The sequence below is a fragment of the Azolla caroliniana genome, unplaced genomic scaffold, assembly GCF_043228905.1.
Source record: "Azolla caroliniana isolate FFs.n. ecotype wild unplaced genomic scaffold, voAzoCaro1.0.p SCAF_11, whole genome shotgun sequence".
Taxonomy (NCBI): Eukaryota; Viridiplantae; Streptophyta; class Polypodiopsida; order Salviniales; family Salviniaceae; genus Azolla; species Azolla caroliniana.
Window position 1 is genome coordinate 1,102,303 of NW_028230446.1, and position 20,989 is coordinate 1,123,291.

General features: G+C 39.4%; 1 protein-coding gene and 1 pseudogene across 2 annotated transcripts; one reads left to right on the plus strand and one right to left on the minus strand.

Moving 5' to 3' along the window:
* The first annotated feature begins 2,693 nt into the window (after nucleotides 1-2,693).
* Nucleotides 2,694-5,526, plus strand: LOC147857536 (uncharacterized). Of its 2 annotated transcripts, none has more exons than XM_087327213.1 (2): nucleotides 2,694-3,105; nucleotides 4,703-5,526. In XM_087327213.1, the coding sequence occupies exons 1-2, from the start codon at nucleotides 2,880-2,882 to the stop codon at nucleotides 5,014-5,016; spliced, it is 540 nt and encodes a 179-aa protein (XP_087183339.1). In that variant the 5' UTR covers nucleotides 2,694-2,879; the 3' UTR covers nucleotides 5,017-5,526. The 2 variants fall into 2 exon arrangements, with proteins under 2 accessions (XP_087183339.1, XP_087183340.1); XM_087327214.1 differs by having other exon boundaries at nucleotides 2,697-3,105; nucleotides 4,706-5,526.
* An 11,461-nt stretch (nucleotides 5,527-16,987) lies between these two features.
* On the minus strand, nucleotides 16,988-19,804 carry LOC147857537 (3-ketoacyl-CoA synthase 11 pseudogene; annotated as a pseudogene).
* Nucleotides 19,805-20,989: the final 1,185 nt, after the last annotated feature.

The following is a 20,989-nucleotide window of genomic DNA, read 5'->3' on the forward strand; positions in this document are numbered from 1 at the left end:
CCCTATACTTCTATGTAATGCTTCCGCACATATTCTTTTTCAGCCTACATTTTTGTATTTAGGCACATCCTTAATATTATTTTTCAAATTTTCTTCATATGCTTTACTAGCAATGGGCACAGTTTGGTTTTGGTTCGGTTCGGTTTCAAGGCAAAGAAACCAAACCGAAACCAAACTGTTTATTTAAAACAAAACCAAACCAAACTATTTATGAACTCTCAATATTTAAACCAAACCATTTAAGAAAAAGTTAAAACCAAACCATTTAGGGAAAAGTTGAAACCAAACCGAACCATTTAATAAAAAATTTAAACCTAACCACTTAAGTCAAACTAGTTAAACATCTAAAGAAACAAAAATACATTAAATTAAATAAGCATTTAAGTTAATTTTATTAAATCAATAAAAAACCATTACATCAATAAACTATTAAGGTGAAAAAAAAAAGTTAACCAAAAACCTATAAACCTTTAAACAAACCTGTAAACCTATAAACTCGAGTTTTAGAACCGAAACCGAACCGTTTATCGAGAATTCAAACCAAATCAAACCATTAAATTTTTTGGAACCAATAACTGTTAAACCATGGCTTAACGGTTCGATTCGGTTTGAGCCAAAATCGTGCCCATTGTTATGCTTTACAACGGTCATTTTGTTGTGAGATAGTACGATCTTCACTCACAAAGCATTGCGTACATTTGAGGTATACCCAATTATTATCGAGTATGATCCTTCGTTTTGTACCATCCATCATTGTGCATACAATATGCCTTTCTATAGAGTGAGGGACACCATGTTTCCCAATTCGGTGTGCCCCATACACATTCACATTTGACATACCATAATGTGTGCAAAAGAATTCATTGATGGCCTTTCCAAGGGATGCGGGTGTTTCCATACTCTCTCGTTTAATCCCATGGATGTTTGACACTATTTGTGTTTTGTTGGCGACTACGTGACACCGGTTGGTCGACTATTGACGACCGTTGCGGAAGCGGAAATGGATCTCGTTGTTGTGAAGCACGCTAGTTTAGAGTAAGCGAGAGGTGTTGTGATCATTGTTCTGTTACAATATATGCATAGAGAAAGAATGTACATATTGAGAGAGAGAGGGAGGGAGGGAGGGAGGGAGGGAGAACTACACAGTTATAGGGCAAAAGGGAAGAAATTTACATTCATCTGTCTTGTACAAAGAGGAGTACCTCTTATTTATACATGATTGGGCTTAGCCCTAACTCTAAGGGGATTTCACACTTAGAAGTACAATGGTCGGGAGTAGGACTTTTAGTCCAACAAACTCCCCCATAAAAGCACTACTCTAATTGATACAAGAATTCAGGAGGAATCTCCCTCGTAAAAGTAAGTACTATCAATTAGGCTATGATCTTCGAATCGGGAATAGTTGGAGAGTCGAGTTGGTTTCGGTCAACTTTGCTCTGTTAGCTCAATCGGCTTTGGGCCCTTCAACCCTTTGAGCTTCATAATAGAACCTTAGTGGGCATATTGGAATACATCAAACACCTGTTCTAACCTCTACGAAAAACAATTGGCCTAAATTACATCATGATGTGCAACATTATGGAATCAAATGTTTGCAGTGTTAAGTGAGCAGGGATGAATAACATAAAGTTACAAGTCTTCTACAACAACTAGATGTTTCTAATATTAATGGGAAAGTATCTCTATGGATTTCACTGTTAGATTGCCTCGAACAAAATGAAGTTATGACTTTATATGGGTAGTTGTTGATTGGCTAACAAAACTAGCTTGATTTATACCAACTAAAACCATAGTAATAGCCCTTGAGTTGGCTTATCAATTCACTAATGAGTTATTTTGATTTTACAAGCTATTGATGGATGAAGTTGTTGATACAAATTCTACATTTGGCAACGATTTTTGGTCTTGAAATTCTTTTAAAAGTTGGAAACCACTTTGGGCATGAATTCCTCATATTTCATCATACAAAATAATGAGTCATGACAAAATATGAGAGAAGAGTTTTGGTGGAAGATTTGTAAATTGTTTGTGGGATGTTGTTCCTCGCCCTTTAAGAATTTAGCTCACAAGTCGTGGAAATTCAATATTGTTCTAGCAAACAAGGGTGTCATATTCTAAAACACGACACTTTCCGATAACCCAAGCCTATGTTTTGTGAACAAGGGTAACATTTTCCCCAGCACGTGATTGGTTAATAACCAACCCGTTGTTTTGGTGAATAAGAGTACCCTTTTCTCGAACAAGATGCAGACCCAATGCATAAGAGCACTCGTTTCTCGACACGACACTAGCTGATAACAAAGGCGATGTCTCAGTAAGAAGGGTACCCTTTTCCAAGCAATGCTCGAGATAGCTAGACTGGCTGGGATGTTTTGAGGCAATAAGGGTACCCCTGTCCAGGCACGACAATGGTCGAGATAAGTGAGCCAACTGATGTTACGATCAATAAGGGTTATCCTTTTTTCACGAGTACAACCACTGAGCCGATGTGTTAGCGAGGGCGTGGGTGGGCGGTGCCCATTTACCGAGCAGGTGCAGTGATAGAGAGATGAGTATCTTTTTGGTTGGTTATGCCATTTACATACAGAAGTGTATCCATACATACATACATACATACATACATCTGTATGTATGTATGTATGTATGTATGTATGTATGTATGTATGATTGTACTTGGAGGGGCATTTTGGACCTTGAATGCAAACCATATCCAGAAGAAGAGAAGTTGAGACACAGTCAGACAGAGAGAGAGAGAGAGAGAGAGAGAGAGAGAGAGAGAGCGTCTCTGCATTTTTGGGCAATTGGGTTCTAGGTTTTTTTTTTCTTTTGTTTTGGTCCTTGTTTCTGTTTTTCTTTTCCCTACACAGAAGCTATCAGCTATGGCTATGGTTCTTGAATCTGCCACGGTTCTTCGCGATCCTACGATTCCTGGAAGCGTTCTAAGAGCTCGTCTCTCTCTACCGAGATCCACAGGAGGTTTCAGAGTAGCCTTTCCGACTGTCTCTCGTCGTTCATCAGAACAATCTTCATTCCTCCATGCTCAATCCTCACCGCGAGGTATAGTTTGTGAACAACAACAGCCGGAACAGGGCACCCTTTCTCCAGGTACAAATCTCTTTTCTTTCGGATTTTTAGTTTTTGTTTGATTTCGGGTTCTTCACTTCATTGTTTGATGCATCGTTTCATCTTTGTTTAGTTGAATCTGTTAATTAATCTGCAGAAACTTAAACTATCTGTTTGATGCATGATTTCCATCTTTAGTTTCCTTGATATCTTTGTTTGATTGGATGCGATTCGAATTTTGTGCCTCCTTGTGCATTATTTCATCCTAGTTTGCATTGTCCATCTTGACATTGTTGTGATTAGTATCTGATCTGGCATGATTCAAACTTTCCATTGGTGCAGTATTTTCATCTTTGTCTGCACTATTCGTCTTTGGTTTGTTTATTTAACTTTGTGCCCCCTTCGTTGATGCATTATTTCATCTTTGTTTTCTTGGGTTTGTTTGTTTGGGTGAGATTTGTACATTGCATTATTCATCCTTACTTGAATTATGTCACTTTGTTTTGTTGGGTTTGCTTGATTGATTGGGCTAGATTCAAACATTGTGCCTCTTTGCTGGATAGTTAATTGATCACTGCTTCCTTGGTTGTTAGTTGATTGACTAGACTGGCAGGCTTTTTGCCTCTTTGATTAATGCGTTATTTCACTCTTTGTTTCTTTGGCTTATTACTTGATTGGGCAAGGCCAACTTTGCACTTCTTCATTGGATGCATTATGCATTTTTGTGTCCGAATTTAGCTTGCTTGATTGGTTTACCAAGATTTGAACTTTTCACTTCTTTATTTGATGGATTATTCATTTTTGTCTGAATAACTGATAATCTTTGCTTTCTTTGGCATGCTTGATGAGCTGAATTTGAACTTTATGCTACTTTATTTGAGGTAAGATGTTTTATGGGCTTCTTGCATGAATGAATCAAACTTTGTGGTTCTTCATTTGATTCTACAATGCATGTGGGTTTCTCTCATCAATAATTTAATGTGCCTTCGTTCTGCTGGGTGTTTGCATCATTCATGTATATAGGAGGTTGTGAAAGAAATCCATGGTGGAACATGGGATATGCTTAATTGGTGAGATTCAAATTTTCTGCATCTTTGATTGATTCTTGGTACCTTATTTTGTGTGGGTGTCATTTTCAGTCTTCTTCTCTGTGTGAGTTTTTCATTATTCATCAGTATGGGTGGTTTAGTAAGATATACATGTTTGGAAAGATATATTTTTGTCATTCGGAAAATAAGACCATGATCCATAGGTCTACGTCTGATGAAGTTCAAACTCTGTGCCTCATATTTGATGCCAAATAAGCCTTCTTTTGCATGGTTTCTTGCATTAGTCTCATGTTAATATATTTTTTTGTGGTTTATTCATCATCCATCTGTCTGGAGGGGTTGGGAAGAAATCCATGTGTTTTTGTATGTGGTGAATAATAAAAAAATAAAAAAATAAACAACAAATTATGAATCTTATTTGTGATGCTTAATCAACGCTAGTTTCCCATGGAGGAAAGGCTGGAAACAATCATAGTGCTTTGGAAACCATTATTTTTGCTGTTTCTTCTTAATGTAAAACTGTCAACATATTATCACAGATCAAGATTCAAGCCTAAAACAAAGCTTTTTATGCTCTTCTTTGATGGCAGCAGAGGAAGTAACTGACAAGACATGGAAAGAGATTGTGTTGCAATGTGACATTCCAGTGCTCGTGGATTTCTGGGCACCGTGGTGTGGACCCTGCCGAATGATTGCCCCTATTGTGGATGAACTAGCAAAAGAATATGTGGGCAAAGTTCGATGTGTGAAACTAAACACCGATGAAAGCCCCAACACTGCAACTGAATATGGAATCCGAAGTATCCCAACTGTCATGATATTCAAAGGCGGTGAAAAGAAAGATACCATCATTGGTGCTGTTCCTAAGGCTACCTTAGTAACTACCATTGAGAAGTTCTTGTAAAATGAAAAAGAGAAGGGTTATTCTCCAAAGAAAGTCCAATCTCGATGTATGATTCAACTGTAAGGAAAATGCCTTTTTTCTCTCAAAGAGATAACAAAACAAAAGCGATTTGTAGGGTGGAGAACAGGCTCTAGTTTGTTTAGGGAATTTGGTAGAAAAAAACTCGTGTTCTGCTAAAAGCTGAAGGGATGTCAGAAAGCAAATACAAATTTGTGAAGAAAGAAACTAGTTGGGATATATCCCTTGGCGCTCTTAATGGCAGATTGATCATTCCAACAAATGATCTGATGCTATTAGTTTTTCTAAGATGGCTATAATGCTGCCAAGCTAAGATCATCTGTAAGGAAAGGATCTTTATGGTCAATTGGTTGCCCCAAGATCAGCAAGGACCTTGATACTCTCTATATCAAAATAGATCTTTCAGGTCATTTTAATATGATTAGCAGTTGTAATATTATTGTTAAATTGTATCCCTAGGATTGGTTATTGATTCAATTAGCCTTTCTAATCGGTGTTGCCTATATTATGTGTCGATAACATGGATGTGTACCTCAATTTACTGATATCAAGAATCTCTTCTTTTGTAGAGAGAGATGCACCCAGCACTCTTAAAAATGTGATGAATAAAATGTACAAAATTGTGCGACAACTTGTATGATAGGTTTTAGAATCATTTGTGTCGTTGACAAAGGATGAGGGATTGAGATGCTTTGTGAGGTCACCTCGATCATGGGAAACGAAGAGATGAGAATTTCATGACTAATTGTGTTTAATAGCTTGTTGCAACTTGGTACCTTATTAGGTACATGACAATGAATGTTTTGATACACTTCTTTGACAAAGATAGTAACTATGTAAATAGATAGGTCATACTCAAAGCCACAAAATTACAATGGAATTCCCTTCTAACAAATTTGATTTTCATGATGCAAAACACCACCAATCCACACACATCTGCTCAATTTCATGATTGGTAGGATCCAATGATGAACAAAACAACAACCAGTAAAATAAACATTGACAAATTTAGACGGAAGTATATAAAACACAATTAGAAAAGCAAAAAGATAGCTCAAATGTTTAGAGCCATTTCTTTGGAAGGTACAAATCATAAGTTCAATACTTACTGATCTATAGGGCAAAATAATCTAGTATAGAGGTTGAAGGTGCCTCTATGCTTTTTTATCAACATGCCTAACTAAGCGCCCATTCATAAAGTTAAGTTTAAAAGAAGAATCTAAATCAAGACTCATGCAAAACAAGGGAAAATGACACTTTATTTATACATAAGGAGATGAGGGTTAGATATACTATATAATGGAGGGATCTTGGGGGGGAAAGGGGGCCATGGATGTTGATAGTCCTTGAAAGAAAAATTTGCTAATAAGATAATTGGAGGTCGACCCTTAGTTTTGTAAAAGGGGTTAGAGAGAGATGCGCTCAAACTTGACATATGTTGATACATATTTAGTTTCTATTCTTAATTCATTCATCTGGTGTGGCTTTTGTGTCTTTTGTGGGTTTTGCCATTCTCTTAGCTCCACTCAGATAGAGGCCTAAATGATATAACGAGTAAGAGGAGTTGTCCACTATTCTTGAGCTACTAATGTGTATCTAACAACTAATGCAAGCTCTAATTGATCTCTCTTAGGCACACAGGGTGCTATTAACATTTGACACATGATATTAAGATTCTTAACCACATTTACTCAATACTTAAACGAAGGGAAAAAAGCAAGAAATCACCAAAATGTCTGAGCTTTGATTATCCTTGTTCATGGATAGTACAAAGTTTAAAGTTTAAAGGTTTTAAACAATTATGGCTTTGGCTTAGTACACTATCGTTTAGAAGAGAGTGTAAGGCTCGCTTTAGCCAAGATGAGATAGTATGGTCAAAGTCCTTGTAAATAACTTTATACATATTAAACATAATCACGTTCATGTCCTTTTTAAAGTAGAGTATCAAGGTTTATATATTCATCTTTATACCTTTTAACATTGTAGGCTTTTCCTAAGGTTTATCCAAAGTCCAAAAGGAACCTCTACATCTCTAGAACTTTGCATATGGTTCAAAATGTTCAGTAGATACTTATTTGTGTTAGAAAACAGTTCATCAAGTGATGCTAGTTCACTCCATCCATATGCTTGAGAGTGATTGACATCCTCTCTTGCCCGTACCATAAAAAATATGATGTTATCCCCACATGAACCTCATAACAATAAATTGACAATGTAAACTCTTACCATAGGTTAAGCAGAAATTTAGCATTCATCGATGTAGCCCTAATATGTTTATCCAACCAAGAATTATGTCCTTTTATACTTCCAACTTATTAAGTAGTCTCTATACTTTTCCTGCATGGAGAGGGCCTCTACTTGGATATTCATCTTATTGGTACCAACTTCTTCTTCTCTTCATTTTCCTTCTATATTTATACCACACGAAATATGGTGGAGTTATGTTACACACAAGTTATTTCGCAACTATAATAGCATCAATCAACCACATCGACACATGAGTTGGTTCTTCTTGAATGGTGGTATCAAGAATAACATACCTGAATAAATATTTATGTTCATAAATAACCATCATGCTCTGGTATGATCCGAAGGACTAGAGAATATCGTTTTAAGGAGGATCAAGTGTATATATCGTCTCACATGTGTGCGAGGCTTAGTTTATGAAGGACCTTTTCCCCGCTTCTTCTTCTTCTTCTTGAACTTCATGAAGAAAGGTGTTGTTTGAAATTGTAGCTTGAATCTTATGGGAAAACTAACTCTAGACTTTCTTGATGAACAACTATGGGTAATAATTCTTTCTTTCGTTATCCTCTTTATTTCCCAAATCTACAAGGGTATCCCTCTTCTCTTCTATAGAAGCACAAGGTAGAGCTTCAAATGGTTATCCACACAAGGTAGTCTACGACATTGTAGTAGAACCACCATTGATAAACCTATTTAAAAGAATCATGAATCAAAACATTCACACTTAGATGCATTGGAACATACATGGAGCAACACCATCTCATCATGAACTAGCAAGGATACATTTACTTGGGAAAATAAGACATCCTCTAACATCTAGAATTCACAATTTTGAAGTGATGAATTGTATCTTTTCTGTGAAGACCTCGCAAAAAAACATATCGCAACAATAGAGTCAATGTAGTGTCACATAATGATCCAACTTTTGGATTGGAAATAACTAATAGTTATAATATATAATAAGGCTTAGTTATAATGAGTGCCATACATACTGAACACTTATGCATAGCAATGGTTGCACTCTTACATGCCACATAGGAAGTTTGTAGGTAGTATTGCTTAGATTTCCATGGTTACATAAATGTCCAACATAAGTATGTACAACTTGTCCCAAGAGGTGTAAATGTCATCAATGTGATTGATGCACCGCAAAGGTATGATTCATGATCACTCGTACGAGATGTGGATCCAATCATGCAATGCAATAGTTGAATAATTGTACCCACAAAGTTACATGATGTGTATATTCCATGATGCACATAAAAGCAAAATCCCAAAGGCTTTTAACACATCACACCTGTAAGCACAAGTCCCATACATAAGTGGAATAAATATGACGTGCACACATCAGTGATAAACCTTACCCTCAAAATTATATACTCATTGTTGAAACTCATAAATAGCAAAGTTCTTGTTTGTGATGAATTGTAATCTTGACCATCTAGTTTTTTCTCCCTCTCTCTTTTATCTTCCAATACTTCGTAATAAATTTTTTATTTTATTTTATTCCAAAAAAACCTCCTTACATTAGTTACTCGCTTTGGGAGCCATTGATGTATGCATGTATGTAGAGTATGAATCATACGCACCTTCGCATTCACGAATGTTTATATCATTTGAGTATGGTCAACACTCTTGAAGTATGGTAAATACCATACTTTTTGAAGAAAGGGAGAGGACGACCATTGTTGGACCATTTTTCTATTATCTCTCATATGTATATACTCATACTTCCTATTCCAACTTCTAAGTGCTTGTTCTATTTATCTTTTATAATGAAATTATTAATAATATTTTGAAACATAAATAATACCGCAAGCATTACTTCTACAAGCATACGAAACGTACTTGTACGAACATCAAAGATATAGTTATAACTAATAAATTATAAATATTAAAAAGCTATGCTGAGAAAAGTTACACATATTTATACTTAGAGTTTGAATATTTAAAATCCATGGTACAACTACTTGAGGTGTTCTTTTCCTTCATATAGTTCAAAGCAATGATAATGATGCCCATGAGCTCTAAGTTAGCTTTTATCACACAACCAAAATATCTAGATACATTCTTATCAAATTAGAATTTTTATCATCCATAAAGAGGCCAATTTTGACCTATGGGACCAGAGTATACATGTGTTCTTGATATGTGTATAATAGAGTCCCTAGAGATGAAAGACTATGTAGGTTATGTCACATAGAGATAGAGGATGAGTATCACTTTACATGCAAGTGCCCAACTTATACCAAGATAAGGGCGAAATACCAAGACATACTAGGACCCTCTCCCACCCTCTCCAAACTATTAGATACCCTGGATATAAAGAGACTAGGTGGGTATATCTTAGAGCTAAAACAACGTAGGGAGAATAAATTACAAAGTGTTAACCATAACCCTCTTAATATTCACCAACATGTAACTAATGTAATTTTTAGGAACAAGGGGAGACGATGAATGAGGGCACACCTACACTACTCGGCCTCGCTCTTGATAATGCAAAAATGCAAAGAACAATCAAACGCCCTCGGATGTTGGGATTCAAAGTTCCTCGACGTGGAGTAGAAATGATTAAGAAGATAAGGGAACATGAGCTATGCCACCTAAATGTTATGGTTGGGGTACCTTTTACATTGGGACCACGGATCACATCCACATCGAAACCCTTTGACCTCCCGCTTCTTTTCAAGAGACTTGGATGGAAATGAAACTAGGCCTAGTATAAAGTCGTTTCCTTATAGAACATGTTTTTTTTACTAGAACTATTTAGCTTAGGCGTGGCACCCACACCCCGCTTTCAAATGGATCAATCAAGGAGTGAGCACCAAATATTTGGGCTTCCAAATTGGTTTCAACATACCGCTAGAGACTATGATTGCACCCGTTATCCTTTCCATTCGACAAAAGTTGATACATTGGAGCTCGAAAAATTGTCGCTAGCAGGTCGCATCATAGTGGCAAATCAGGTACTCATCGCAACAACATGGTATAGTCTATCATGTTGGACAATCTCCAAGGAAAGTATACATCAGATTCAACGACTGGTCCGCAACTACATTTGGTCTGGTAAGGAAGACCATGTAGCTCGCACCAAGGTGGCGTGGCCTATACTCACAATGCCTAAGTCGAGAGGGGGATTGGGTCTTATTGATCCCCTTTCACAATCGAAAGCCTTACTTGCCAAATTTGTGGTGCGAGGACTCCAACCAGGAAATGATTGTTGGAAAATGCTACTGAGGTTACGTTTCGCTTACTTTAGGCCACGAAAAGGGGTCCATTGGGCCCCCCAAACGGGATGGATTCTAAACATGGATCTCAAACCTAGTTTCTCCCGCCATTTGGAGGATAGATTCAGTGCATCCATGTGGAAGGCATGGTGTGACATTCATCGAGGGCTCAAGTGTGATCAACCGAGATCCGAACCTGCCTGGCTCAGTCAACGTATCCTATGGAATCCATGTCTCAAGGATGAATCTAATCAACTACTGGGATCACGTAAGGGGTTGTCATGGGGATACATTGCAGAAGGTCCAGGCAAAAGTATAGAATGTTGGCGACGGTTTATGTCAATGCCACTACAAGATCATGCGAACATACTCCATGGAAGCAGGGGCGGATGGACTATGAGATCGGAAATCATTAACGCTCTACTGATTAGGGAATCTGCTACTCAAAGGACGACAATGGAGAAATGGATAGGACACAAGGAGGAGGGTTTTCTGATCCCGAGAGGTAGGGGATCACCAGATAGACTCGAAGAACCTGAATTGCGAGACACTGAGACACCAACATAGAATAACGTCATTCGACTACTTGTGTACACTGGTCATAAATGGATTGTAGATCCTGATCCGATCAAAGTACAACCCGAGTGGCACAACTAGATTGGGTCACCACATTCTAGCTGCTCAAGTCGCCCGAGAACCAGCTGCTGCGAAGGTCTGGCACACATTTCAAGTTCCCTCCGCAATAATCACCAAGTTTTGGTAGAAAATTTGGAAGCAACAACACGCGAGGTGAATTACCACTTTCCAATGGTTGTTAATACATAAGTCCCTACCGGTGGGAGCATGGCAACGTGGGAACCTTAGCTCTCCTAATTGTGTAGAGTGCCCACATGCAGTAGAATCCATACGACACGCTCTATGGGATTGCCCAACGTCCCATCGAATATGGCGGGGGGTTGGCCGCTTGTTGCAATTATGCCAGGTGCAAGGTTCAATCAAGTGGGGAAATATATGTTGGCTATCATGGCAGGCTGCAATTGGCCGATACGAGCATCAAGAGGAGGGGATGACTTTGGTGATAAAAGCACAAGAGGTCCTTTTCTCCTCCACCGGCAATGTCCACTCTATTCCTCTTAATGACAAATCTCAAGAGGTGTTAGAATTGGTCAGCCCAATAACCCTTTGGATTCTATGGAAACAACGATGTAGGCGAGTCTTCTCCAACCAAACTGCCCATCCAACAATGTTACTACAAGAGATATGGAGTGAAATTGTAGCCACTCTAAAGAGCCAATATGATGGACTTAAGGGCGGCTCCGAGGGAGTTGAAAGACAACGCATAGCCTTCATCCAACAATGGTCGTCCTCTCCCTTTCTTGAGTCAGTGGGCATCCACATAAGATGGAACTATCGCGTCCCTTTAGGGATTTGTACATAATCGTCTCATTTGTAAAATTTTATAACTAATGGAAGGAGTTTTTTTTTGGAAAAAAAAAGAACTATTTAGCTTAAGCTCTATTTTATTTTATTTTATTTTTAGTTTTACTTTCGATGAATGGGTAAATACCCCATTTTTGGTTTAAACCAATTGTCTCATGGGCCGATTGTGGTCTTAGAAGACGTTAATACATCTAACAATCGGCAACGGTTCGGTTTGAACCGAACCGAACCGCGAAATCGTGGCTTAACGGTTTCCAACGATTCAGTTTTAACAGCCAAAAACCGCGGTTTAAACGGTTTTTTGTTTTTTTTTTTTTTTTAAAACAATATAAAAAAATTACAAAATTTGTAAAATTGTTTTTAAGCAATCTTTTCATTTTTAGACCTTATTATCACATTTTAGGAACATCTTAAAAATTTTATAAATTTTAAAAAATTAAATTTATTTATTTATTTATTTACCTATGCTAAAAACCGAAACCGAACCACGAAACCACAGTTCTTACGGTTTTATGGTTTAACGGTTTCACGGTTTGGTTCAAGTTTTAAAAAAAATTAACGGTTCGGTTTGGACCCTCTCAAACCAAACCAAACCGAACCATTGCCGATTGTTTAATACATCTTTCTTTCTTTTTACCTGAATTTAGTATCACAAGATTATTTATTCACGATGTTTAGAATTATTTGAATTATGGGCACTTTGAGGAAAAGAGAATGATATCAATCGACAATTTCTTTATATACCGTTTAATCATCATTATAATAACATGTTCAAAACGTTCCATGATACTTAGGTTCACCAATCAAAGAATCCAAGTTTGGGGCATTATTATGAGTGCATATAAAGTTTGGGGCATTATTATGAGTGCATTTAATTGTTTATTAGCTTGAATTCATAAACTAGATGTTCTAATAATTTCCATGAAGACCCTAGTGTAAGGAACATATTGATGGGTGGTGAAAGTTTCCTAATGGGTGTGCACTTTGCACCCTCATATTGGATTTTGGGCTAGTGAGGGTGGAAGAGTTTTGTGAAATGAGAGAGTGTCATCTCATGAAGAATTGGAGAAGACGATCCGAATGTTGAAAACAAGTCTTCCCGGTAAGGATATGGGATTTAGATTTCCAAGATGTTACCAGTCAATCACATGGAGAGGAAGAGATCATCCATTTTAAAGAACCCATTTTACATTGGGGCCTAACATAAATTGTTGTTAAGATGTGAATGAATACACCAGGACTAGGATGGCCTCAACAATCTTATTGTGACCTTAGCAAATAGTTGCTAAGATGCAATACACCAAGGTCAGAATGGCCTCAATGACATACGATGATGTTCAGTTGTTGCATTCGAAGACCAAGATAATTTTGTAGTTGAGAGCAATGTGAGCAAAGTAGTTCTTCATTATTGTACACAAAAAAATCTTACTAAGAGGTTTCAGAGGCATAGCCTTTACTTTGGAGCTATTGACACAAACTACTATGCATGCAAAAAGTTCTCAAAGAAACTCATACGCTTTTGTGCACCTTCTAAACAATTTGTTAAAAGTGGCACAATGTCGGTATTCCCAATGGTAACCTCTTCGGTGCCATATTGTGCAAACTCACCGTGATCCGAAGAGAGAACATGTGTATGCAATAACTACTACTTACAAACTTCTATGATATGATGGCGTTTATTGAATATTCAATATGAAGAGTTTCTAGCATCTTTAAGACCTACGTGATAAAGTTGTCATGTTCAAGGACAACTTTGTGAGGTCATTAAAGATCATGTTACTGAGAGGCATGTTTAATACATTCACATGACTACACAAAAGTAGGCAGGTAAAAATAACACTAAGGAAATAATTGAGCCGAAGAATGAGAAAATACCTCATATACATCATTTATCTTTACTACCCTACTCTTAGCTTGCTCAATGTAACTTTGTATTCCTAATCAAGATCATGATAAATAATTACAAGTACAAAAAAGAGGTAAATGGATCATATTCAAAGAGACTTTTACAAGTTCAATAAGTGTTATGTTACATGTAGCCTTTTAATGCATTCACAAGAATGCATAAAAACTATGTATGTGAAAGAGCTACTAAGAGAATAATCATTCAATGCCCCCCTTTAGACTATGGAAACATTTGATCCTAGTCGTTTAACTTTCATTGCATGCTTGCCAACCTAAATTTAGCTTCCTAATGTAAACTCATATTTGTAAGCAAGATCATGGAAATAAATGTAAGAATAGAAGAGAGTTTAGGGATTAACGTTTACAAGTTATGGTCCCAAGAGTGTACTAGAGCTTAAGAACTTTTGAAATTTTGAAATTTCGTAGTCTAGGGACTTTTTGAATAAGTAGAAAAATCATTATAGTCAATTATGCCCTCCAATGTTTTTGTAACTATTAACAATCCTACTTTTTCAATCTATGTTTCATCAACATGCATCAATCTTGGGAAATGGAACGAATTATATTCAAACTAAATAAGTTGGTCGAATAAACACTCTTACTATCTCCAGAAATTCAAAACTTGTCAAATTTCATCATCGCAAGAAAACAAAATGTTTAACGTACCCAATATGCTTGGACATGTAGAATTTGTGTTGATTCTTTTCCATTGGTGACAATTCACTATAGTTAGCTCTCCTAATTGTGTAGAGTGTCCAAATGTAGTAGAATCAATACGACACGCTCTATGGGACTGCCCAATGTCCCATCGAATATGGCGGGGGGTTGGCCGTTTGTTGCAATTATGCCTGGTGCAAGGCTCAATCAAGTGGGGAAATATATGTTGGCTATCATGGTAGACCCCAGTTGGCAGATACAAGCATCAGGAGGAGGGGATGACTTTGGTGATAAAAGCACAAGAGGTTTTTTTCTCCACCATCGACAATGTCCACTCAACTCCTCTTAATGACAAATCTCAAGTTGTGTTGGAATTGGTCAGCCCAATAACTCATTGGATTCTATAGAAACAATGGTGCAGAAGGGTCTTTTCCAACCAAATTGTGCATCCCACAATGTTATTGCGAGGGATATAGAGTGAAATTGTAGCCACTCTAAAGAGCCAATATGATGGCCTCAAGGGCAGCTCCGATGGAGTTGAAAGACAACGAATAGCCTTCATCCAACAATGGTCGTCCTCTCCCTTTCTTGAGTCAGTGGGCATCCACATAAGATGGAACTATCATGTCCCTATAGGGATTTGTATATAATCATCTTGTTTGTAAAATTTTATAACTAATGGAAGGAGTTTTTTTTGGAAAAAATAAAAATAAATAAAAAATAAATAAAAAATAAATAATCATTATAATTAGACTCCTAGCTCCAAGAAGTCAAAACTCATCGAGTCATGGAGTCATAGGTCTAATAAATCATTTGTGCATCAAAAAGTGGTGTCAAATTCAAGAAATGAGACTTGGATTCACAAAAATGAGACTTGGATTAGGAGACATTTCTGATGCCCATTGTTCTTCAACAAGCAAAGTTCACATTGATTCTTTCCTATTGAAAGATGAATCGTAGACAAACCCGACACACTGAAATTAGATTGTTGACATCTACTATCAACATTCAACAAATTGTGCCTTTAGAATAGAGTTTGGCTTGCAATATTATTGTGAAAGTAGTTAACTTATACTTAATGTGACTTCATGAAAAATCATTTAGGTAGAAATATACTTTGCTACGTATGGTAGCAATGTATATTTCCCTCCTTTAAAGAGATTCCAGTAAGTTATTACATTTGATTATCAAAGTGTTTCCGAATTCTAATGTATTACAAGCTTTACAATCACACATATACACACTCTCCCAAATTTGACTAATAACTCATGATGTACATCACTATATGTATGTATCATGCCATGTCAATGAACACACATATATTTGTATTACAATTTACATGCTTGGAACGTAACGCAAGTGTCAAATTTGGAGACGGGTTATGGTACGGAGCATTTGGGTTAGGAACCCCATCTAATGAACAGTTTTCCAATTTGAGATACTCATGAATCATGACACTTCGTCGGTGAAGGATTTAAAGTCCATCCTAAGACCGTTCCACACCTTTTCCCAAACCCGAGGTACAAGAGCGTGGTTCTCACCTCCACATTATTGCGAATCTATAATCTTTGAGGAGTGTCTTGACTCTTGACTTTAAATAATCATTTAAGACATCCATCAATTACTAGCCTTTATATGGTCACCTTTCACTTTGGTCATGGAATCTCGCTCACGACCACTAGTGATTTCATGTGGTTGTGAATACTTGTAAAAGAATATGCCGATCGCTCAACACCCACCATTGATTGAGGCTTCATGGACACCCCAAACGGAATATTCCACAAAAATTGTGCATAGTGAATGGAGATTACAAACGCTTTAGAATCTACGCACTAATTCCAATGTAAACACAACTACCGAAGGCTCGACATATCTACAAAGTCCGAGATTGACAAGGTCTTATATAATCAATCCACATCAATACAAGATCACGGAATAGAAATCGAACAGTTTGGAATCTAGGCACCCTTTCCAATGTAAGCATGATGGCCAACAACTCGCCACATCTAAATGGACAACATAATATATATCCATTGCATTACCGACACTCAATGCTTTGGAATCTGGACACTCTTTCCAACCTAAGCATGATGGCCGAAGACCGAAATGTCTACTAAAAGAACCCCTATTCAACAAGATCTTCCCGAATTGGTATCCATACAAGTTTAGCATTTGTTCCCGCATAGTACACATCGACAAGTGAACATGTCTCACAAGCGCATACGTAATCACTAACATCAAAAAGCTTCACAATCTAAAACACTTTTTTCATCATAAACGCGACAAACAAACGCTTGGGACATGATAGATATTGAAGACTAATTCAAGCCATTTTGAAGTGTTAGAAAACAAAACCAGCATATGCTTGCCAATCATAACAACCCGTAAGGTAAGCATCCACAAAAGAGGCTGACCGAGAAATCTCTACCCAAGTGACACAAAATTACTCCTCCAAAATGAAGCAAAAACATAGTGGGTCATCAACAAGAACAATAAAAATTTGATATATCTTTGGAAGGAGAAATGGTCTACAACTTTTGTGGGTAAGGCCAATAAATGTCCTATATGGTGTGGGTGGCCATTGAATGAATGCACATAAGAGAGGAGTGTTAGATCTTTCTTCTTCTTCTTTTAGTCATATGTTTTTTGACTGGTTACAAATGGCTCAAAGACAAAGCCCATGACTAAGCTACTAGATTGTAGCCTTTTTAACTAACTGAATCAAAAGAAGATCAATCAAATCAATCATTATAATGGGGAAAAAGAAAACAGAGGAAAGAGAAAGGGTTAGGCCTTGAATTGAAGGCCTAACAAGCAACAGAAACGCATGAAAATAAGCCAATACGAGAAGAGCCAAATGATGGAGGGAAAACAGAGCATAAAGAGAGAGGTTGGATTCTGATGCTAGTAGGGTTTCAGATAGGGTATGGAGGTTAAGTCAACAGGTTTGGGGTTTTAAGACTTAAGACAAGGATTAATTAATAATGGTTAGGATTTATAAAAGATTTACATAGGGTTTTGATTTGGGTATAGAAGTTAGGGCTTCCTTAGGGTTCGATTTAGGTATAGAGGTTATTAGGGCTTCCTTAGGGTTCAGACTTTAGGGTTTAGATAGAGTGTAGTAGAGGCTAGGTTTCAGTGTGGCTTAGGATTTCCAGGGGACTTAAGAGGCTAGGGTTAAACAGAGTATAGAGGTTAGGGTTCCTACGGATATGGGGTTTAGGGCATCAAAATTAGGGTTCCTATGGGATAGGGTAGTGGATGGATGGAATAGGGTTGAGGTATTTCTTAGTTAATTTTCAAGGCGATAAGCCAGGGTTTAGGTGATTAGTAGCAAGGAATTAGGGTTTGGGGAGAGTAAGTTTTGGTAAGTTTTCTTTACCCTAACCCAGAGCCAAAGAGGGAAGGAAGGATCTATGGGGAGGGGGGGTCATCATGAGGAGGTTGATGATGATGATGATGATGATGAAGGCGATGGCGATGGCGATGACAAGGTTCTCATGGTGGGCACAGCTACAGGGAACTTGTGGATGATATCGCTCCATGGATTGTTAATGGAAGCTTGGGTGGTGGGGGCGATGGCAGACAGGGACCTCCACACAGCACTGTTGCACTTGAACCCAGATCCGAAGGCGATCTGCCATATCCTGTCGCCCTTCTTCACCCTGCCTTTGGCCTCTGTGTAGGCGAGCTCATACCACAGGGAGCTACTGGAGGTGTTCCCAAATCGGTACAGCGTCATTCTAGAAGGTTCCATGTGCCATTCCGACAGGCCCAGGTTCTTCTCCAGCTCGTCCAGGACTGCTCTGCCGCCGGCATGGATGCAGAAGTGCTCGAATGCTCGCTTGAAGTCGGGGATGTAGGGTTTCACCTTCACGCCATCGCCATAGCCATAGCCATAGCCAGCGGCTGCGATCTTCCTCAGTATGAGGCTCGCGAAGAACAGGATCTGCTCAGAGAGCGGCAGCACCAAGGGGCCGAGCGTGGTGATGTTGGCTTTCAGGGCGTTCCCGGCTATGGCCATGAGCTCCTTGGACAGAGACACCCCGACCTTGCCATGGCCATAGCCGCTATGGCTATGGCTGTCGTCTTCTTCCTGGTACACGCATCTGTAGGCTTTGTCGTCTGCTCCCTTGTGGGTCCTGACGGTGTGGACAAGCTCGTACTTGGCGGATCTGCGGTCGGATCGCCTGCTGCTCAGCAGAATGGCGGCGCCGCCCATGCGGAAGATGCAGTTGGAGACGAGCTTGGAGGCGTCGTTGCCGAGGTACCAGTTGAGGGTGATGTTCTCCATGCTCACCACCATAGCCAGCGAAGGATGGGAGCAGGAAGAAGAAGAAGATGATGATGAAGAAGAGGAAGAAGAAGAAGAAGAAGAAGAAGCAGAGGATCGGAGCAGGCGAGCAGCGAGATCTATGGCGATGACGCCTGCGCTGCAGCCCATGCCGGCAAGGTTGAAGCTCTTGAGGTTGCCGCGGAGGCGGTAGCGGGAGGCGATGAGGGAGGCGAGCGAAGGGGTGGGGACGAAGAGGCTGCAATTGACGATGAGGATGCCGATGTCTTTGGGCTTCACGCCGGTTCTGAGCAGGAGGGCGTCGATGGCGGCGAACATGACCCGCTCCGCCTCGCGCCTGGCCTCGCCCATGCAAGGATTGGGCGGCTGGCTCATGACCGCCGGCGGGAGGCCCGTCTCCTCCCCCACACCAGACCTCTCGCACACCTTCCTCTGCAGCTCCACACTCCTCTCGCTGAACGCCCCCGTCTCCCGCGTGTATCGCAGGAACTCCGCGTTGCTGCACACCTCCTCCTTCAGCGGCCTGTAGCACGCGTAGTCCAGCATGTACACCGGCCATGGCCTCCTCACCAAGTAGTACACCGTGCCTATGGCCGCCATCGCTATGGCCGCCACCAGGTGGCTGTACTGCACCGCGCTCTCCCACAGCGCCGTCACCCCCATGTGCCGAGCTCTGCTGCCCACCTCCGCGGCTATGGCGAGGGTGAGCGGCGGGATGAGGAGGAGGTAGAGCGCGTGGCGGATCAGGTAATGGTACCCCAGCTTCACGTACTTGAGCTTCACGGTGTCCAGGAAATCAGGGAAGGCGTACTGCGCCCCCCCATGGTACGACGACCTCTCAACCTCTGCAGATCTTGGTTTCCCAGAAGAAGGAGCAGGATCTGAAGAAGAAGGAATAGGGGACTCTGTTCTGGCACTATCATCAGCAGCCATGGCTGATCACAGGTGAACGAAGAAGGGAAGAAAGAAGAAGGTGCTTCAATTCTCTCTGTTTATTATGAGTTGAGTGAGAGTAGTAGACCTGTAGAGTGAGCGAGTGAGAATGCCTATATATATTGTCTTATAGACATATGTGTAACATGTATATGTATATAGTCTTATAGACATATGTGTAACATGTATATGTATATAGTATATAGTATATAGTATATAGTATACAGTATATAGTATATGTATATAGTATATTTATAATTGTGTGTGTGTGTTTTGCTTGAAAAATGAAGTTTGCGAGAGTGACCAATATAGGATGGCCATTGTCCATCTCCCTAGTGAGTGACACGCTTGGCCATTGGCCACACTCAATGCCTCTTTCCTGCAAGCTCTTTTGTGCTAGTCATGGTATATGCCTGCTATCCATATCTCTCTCGATGTCCATCTATCTATCCATTTATCCATCCATCCTCGCACGGACGCTTCGTGATTCTTCATAGCCCGTGTTTCGTCTTCTTGCCGAAAAGTCGACGGCAGACACCCGATCTCCATGCGTTTCGAGTCCCCACACGAGCATTCCTAATGCGAAACAGCTATTTGCGGTCTCGCATCGAAGCGAAAGATATAGACCGTGACAAGACCTGTCTATGTTTCAAGGAGGTCCACCTCGTAAAGATAATGAAAGGTTTTTGACAGTTTGAGAAAACTGTCACGACTCATGGCTTTGCTTTTCTGTTTTCTTCGTCTTCTTTTTTTCCCCTCCTTTCCCACATGAATTTGTGTGGCCATGGTTCACTTTGGCATTAATGTGGGTCAATCGGATTGCTGCAATGTAGTGGCATTGTGTCATGAGTGATGGAGGTTTGCCAGGTAATGCTTTTGTGGAAAGGCTTGCATTTATGGGGGGGGCATGTATATTGGTTGGTAGGTACGTATACATACACACGTATGTTGTGTCAACGCACACATATGTGTATGTATGTATGTATGCAAGTATGTAACATGCTCATTGGAAACCTACTCCGGTCAACGAAGCACTCATTATAAACGATATGCAATGTGTATGTGTGTCTGTTGATGTGCAAAGCATACACACATATATGTACATGTACAATATGTAAATGTAAGCACATGCATTTGACTTGTGTGCGTGTATAGAGACCATTCATCTCTTCAACAATTAACCATCAAGCAATTAGTTGTAAGTACAAAGGGTCGAAATCAAAGCCCCACCCAACTCTTTCGTTGTTCGACG